This window comes from Solanum tuberosum, unplaced genomic scaffold (assembly GCF_000226075.1).
Source record: "Solanum tuberosum cultivar DM 1-3 516 R44 unplaced genomic scaffold, SolTub_3.0 scf00524, whole genome shotgun sequence".
Classification (NCBI taxonomy): Eukaryota; Viridiplantae; Streptophyta; class Magnoliopsida; order Solanales; family Solanaceae; genus Solanum; species Solanum tuberosum.
The window spans coordinates 57,396-62,832 of record NW_006239443.1 but is presented as its reverse complement, the minus strand read 5'-3'; the positions used below and the strand labels follow the sequence as shown (position 1 = coordinate 62,832).

The window sequence follows — 5,437 nt, the reverse complement described above, 5'->3', positions numbered from 1 at the left end:
CTTTTAAATTATGATCATTTTCATTATGACTTGTTAATTTGCAATATTTGTTTTACGCGATTTCGTTATTATTGTAGTATTTTTTTGTTGGATATTTTAGTGTCATTACTCATATCATATTTTGTGTTATTTTCCTAAGAAACACCTTAGATAGTTGTATTTTGGTAGGGCTAAAGAAATATTTGAAGTACAAGTAAATTATATGTTTGTATGAATATTTTACCGGAAAAACTCGAAAATCCGAAAATCCCGGAAAAACCCGAGGTTGAAAAACCCGAGTTTTATTGGTTTGGTTTGGTTTATAGATTTAAAAATTCGACACAAATGATTTGATTTGATATTTGAAAAATCTGAACCAGGCCAACCCAATCATGTACACCCCTAAATTACAACATATGCCAAACAAGTGAAAGGGGATAGAAAAGAAAATACTATCATATATATATACTATATATGAATCGTAACGAAGGAGTTGGATGTTATCATTTCTACTATACAAAATTAAACCAAACGTATTGTTAGACATTAGAACATACGAATAAAAAATTGTATCATATAAACGGTAATAATGGAGTGAGATGTTATTATTTCTACTTAGAATGATACAAAATGCTATATAAAATATCATGAAATGTATTCGATCAGACACTAGAATAGATTAATGAAAAATAGTATAATTGGAAATGTAACGATAGAGTAGGATGTTATCGTTTCAACTTCACATAACATGGGTTGACATTTCTACTTTGTGTGATTCAGATACTATACACAATTTGACCAAACGTATTGTTTAACATTAGAACAAACGAATAAAATAATAGTATCATCTAAATGGTAAAAATAGAGTGGATGTTATCGTTTCTACTTCGCCTGGTCCAAACGTTATATAAAATAGGGAAAATGGTCTGATATACCCTCAACTTTGTCATTAGAGCTGATATACCTTGTTATGAAAGTGACTCATATATACCCCTACTATTATACAAATGGCTCATATATAGGGGTATATATGAATCACTTTCATAACGAGGGATATATCAGCTCTAAATGACAAAATTGAGGCGTATATCATACCCTTTTCCCTATATTTTATCAGACACTAAACAAACTAATAAAAAATAGTACAATTTGAAATGTAACTATAGAGTAGGATGTTATCATTTCTACCTTGCATAACATGGGTTAGGCAAGAGTTATAGACACAAACATAGACATGCATATAGATGTAGGATAAGAGGAAGAAATCAATTCATGTTTTGAGCATTATCCTTTTTTCTTAGACAAATCAAGAAGTGGCTATAACATGGGATTGTCTCACATATTAATTTTAGAATACAACATATGCCAAACAAGTGAAAGGAGATATAAAAATAACAAATAAAAAAGGGGAAAAAGCCAAGCTAATCTTCACAAAAGCTATATTTCCATTCACACTTTAAAAAGGTAGCTAGGAGATAGTAATAAGTGGATGAAAGCTTGGCCCTCTTTTTTTACTTTTTTCTTAGACATAAAGCCCTTTTGGTTTTTGCTTTGCCTTGTTATGAATTATATATATATATATATAATTCATTGTTTGGTTTTTCTCTTTGTAAGAGTTCTTATCCATCCATGTCTCACCTTCACACCTTCTAATTTGGTGCCCACATGATTAGCATTACCACCTTTGGTAGATGATCTCTTTAATTTAATGAGATGGAAGATGTGACCAATCCGCTTTCGCCACCTAAGTTGCATACGTGGCTTTGTAACATGCTCTATTAATGCAACTTTATTAGACATATTATTATTGTTATTGTCACAATGCTTAATTAGTGACAACTTTGGTACTGTGCCAACTGCTCCCTTCTCCCATGAGCCTACTCCATTATTTTCAAACTTTATTGAGATAAAAGAATCTACAAACAACAAAAGAGTTGAGAGTTAGATCTATAAAATAATGAGTAAAAAACAATGATTGTTGTTATTTTACTTGCATTTAAAGTCAATTCATATCAACAACAAAAACCAAAAAAAAAAATCTCAATAAAAAAGCTAGATAGTCATATTTGAATGAATTACTAGTTATTAGAGAGTTATAAGCAGTGCTGGAGCTATAATTTTCATTAAGGATAATGAAAAAATAAAGAAGTATATATACAAACTAGCTGAAGGGTTTCAATATATGTACATAAAAAATATTTTAATCAAGTATAAAAAGTATAATTTTTCACCGAAGATAGCTCCACTCCTAATTATAAGTATGCAACAATTATATTAACTATACTTCATATGCAAGGTTAATTTGCGTAACACATAATTTTGTAATACTATAGTATAAGTACATGCACTTTTTATGGAAAGTTTGCACAAAACTCAACTATGAAAACAGAATACAATTGAAAATATAAAAGTTAAAAAGGAACATGTAGATAATCATAAAAAATTTTTATTAAAAAGGCACTTATTTGGTGCTAGTCGTTATTCACTTGCTACCTAATGTTCAAAATTACTGTTTTTTCCTATTAACTTATTTTTCAAGTAAATTGGGTTTTGTATCTTTGTAGTTTGCATGTTGTAGTTTTTTGATTATATATTCACGTGAACTCATAACTTTCGACCTGAACTATATGCTAGTAAATTTGATTTAAGTTCATAGTTTTCATAAAATGCTTTATTGTTAAATGGATAAAAGTAATTGAGTAAAATTTGTTGCTACATTTATCAATTTTATGCATATAATAATAATATGACATAAATGTCCAAATATATAGAACCAAGTTAAAGTAAAGGCTGAAAAATTCAAAAACATCATAAGTTCCCAAGAAAAGGGACCTGGCCAAAAGAAAGAAAGAAAAAAGGGTGGGGTGAGGGGGGTGGGTAGGGACACAATTGCTGATGCAATATAGATTTAACATGTTCAACTAAGTCCAACAATTTTTAAAAAATCTCTCTCTCTCTATATGTGTGTGTGTGTGTGGAGTTTAGTGAATAGGAAAATCTTTTACGGCTAAATAACTAAAATTTTATGTTAATTCCATTTAGCGATGAATTTTAAGAAAATTTAATTAGTTGGGAGCTTTTTAGTTATGGATTATCGATGAATTTTGTAGCTAATTTCATATTTTCTTGTAACGAAGGGGATTATGAAAAATTACAATATACATGAAGTTGAAATTATTTTATACCTAGAGCTAGCCTTTGACCTTAGATTTTGAAAATTTGTCTTTCACATTACATTTTGTCAATCTAATTTTCAAATATATTTAAGCCAGTTTTGAGACTTTCACTCACAAAACTTCAGTATTAAGTAAAATACATGCTCAAATACAACTTCAGAAACTCAATTTTAAAATTTTAAGTTTTCAACTTCAAAATCTATAGCTTAAAAAGAACATATAATATAGCTAGGTTGAATTCCCAAAGGTTTTTTCGCGTGTATACTTTCATCTTTTATAAATCTCATTAAAAATTCTGATGGTCTCTTTATCTATATGTATGAAAAAAACAGTAAAATTTCAACAAATACGAAACTCTAGTGTAAAAAACAATAAATAATGATATCAATCAATTTTAAATTCTGAATCGATCCATGAGAACTAAAGAAGGAGAAAAAGAGAAATGAATGGTTAATTATGTAGTAGTACCTTCATAGCTACAAGTGGAAGAAACATCAATATCATGAATAGTCTCTTTGCGTGAGTGTCTAATATCAAGACGATTGAAAAAAGAGGTTAAAGCAAATATCTTTGGTAGATAATGCATTCTTGAATGTTCTTCTCCATCATCATTATTAATCTTCATCTTTTCTCTTAAATTAATAATAATCTTCTTCTTCTTCTTCTTAATCATCTTTTCTTGTTTAGAAGCTAAGATTAAGAGTCTTTCATTCAAACACAAAGCACATACTCCCACAACCACTTCTTTTGGATGGAAATAACACAAACAACTAGTGTTGTCATTCATGTTGTTATTAGTTAGTTTAGTTGAAGAGAAAGAGAGAGTAGTTTCAAGTTTAACAAAGTTATAAGAGAAGTGTAACAATAAAGAATATATATATTGTGTGTGTGAATAGAATTGAAGGAAAAAGAAAAGTTTGTGTTTTGGGTGTTTTTATGTGTGGAAATATATATGGCTTGAGCAAGTCTTTAACCCCTCCCCCACACTATGATCTTGACACGTAACTAAATGTTGGTCTTTTGATCGAGGATGAATTATCAACAATAATTTATGGACACAATCTTTAAAACATCTAATCTGGTCTGATGGATAAAAAGAAATAATTTTGGGACAAATTTTTAGTAGTATATTTTTTAATTCTTTGTTTAATTATAAAGTTTGTGATAATTTATCTCAAGATTAATAATAAGTATTGAAATAAGTTATCCCTGTCTCTAGGTGAAATAATAATTTATCTCGGGATAAAATAGTTAAAATGACAAAAATACACCTTCAACCCTTTTTTTATACATCACTTTTCATATCTTTTACATGGAGGGTATTTTTTTTTTTTTTTTAATTATAAATAAACAACTTAATATTAAAATTATGCAATGCATATTATTTTTAATATAACAAATCAAACATATTCCATCATAACTTGTCTTCAAACCAAACTATCCCTAAAGTATTAATCACTCTTAATTAATAGTTCAAACTATATATATTATCAGTGTAAGAAATAACCATATTGTCGAGTTATCTTCTCTTTTTTTTTTTGGTAAGTAACATATTGTACTAAGGGAAAAATATACAAATTGGACCCATTAGGTAAAAGTGTTTACCCAAAGTGGATCCAATCCAATATATTTATCCTGGTTGAATCCAGGATTCAAACTAATTACCCGACCGCCCCCTTGTTCTATTCACTAAACCCATGCTTCTTCATCTTTGATATCATTAGATCGTATATATATATACTCTGATGGTATCGATAGACTCAGATGGTATCAAGCAGTAATTGAACAATTTTTTTCATTAAAACACTGCATGTTCCTCGCTTTGATGTCATCAGAGTATATATATACTCTAATAGTATCAAAGAGTAACTGGGTAGTGTTTTCACTAAAACACTGCTTCTTCCTTATTAATATCATCAGAGTATATATATATATTGTACTTTGATGGTTAATACCAGTAAACACGCATTAATAGTTAAAAATAGGACATGGCCGCTTGTAGATAATTTCAATTTTGGGGCTACAACTATTATTTTCCCTTGTATTAATCACCAAGTGAAACATTACAAAATCGTAGCCAATTTGCGCTACTAGCTAACCTACTAAAATAGAAAAACTAGAGGCCTAACCAATTATCTATAGCAAAAATATTAAAACATGAGTTGGTGTACAATGTACATAGTTCCTTAGTCCTTAATTAGAGGCTCTCACATTACACACATAGTCTATTTCTCTAGCTATGCTATAGTATCCTTGAGACTTTCTCATGTAAATAAATTATG

At 28.9% G+C, this 5,437-nt stretch overlaps 1 protein-coding gene across 1 annotated transcript; it reads right to left on the bottom strand.

Moving 5' to 3' along the window:
• Positions 1-1,293: 1,293 nt before the first annotated feature.
• Positions 1,294-4,053, bottom strand: LOC102586134 (uncharacterized). Its single transcript, XM_006364889.2, has 2 exons — positions 3,624-4,053; positions 1,294-1,895 (listed from the first exon to the last, which is right to left on the bottom strand). The coding sequence occupies exons 1-2, from the start codon at positions 3,940-3,942 to the stop codon at positions 1,567-1,569; spliced, it is 648 nt and encodes a 215-aa protein (XP_006364951.1). The 5' UTR covers positions 3,943-4,053; the 3' UTR covers positions 1,294-1,566.
• Positions 4,054-5,437: the final 1,384 nt, after the last annotated feature.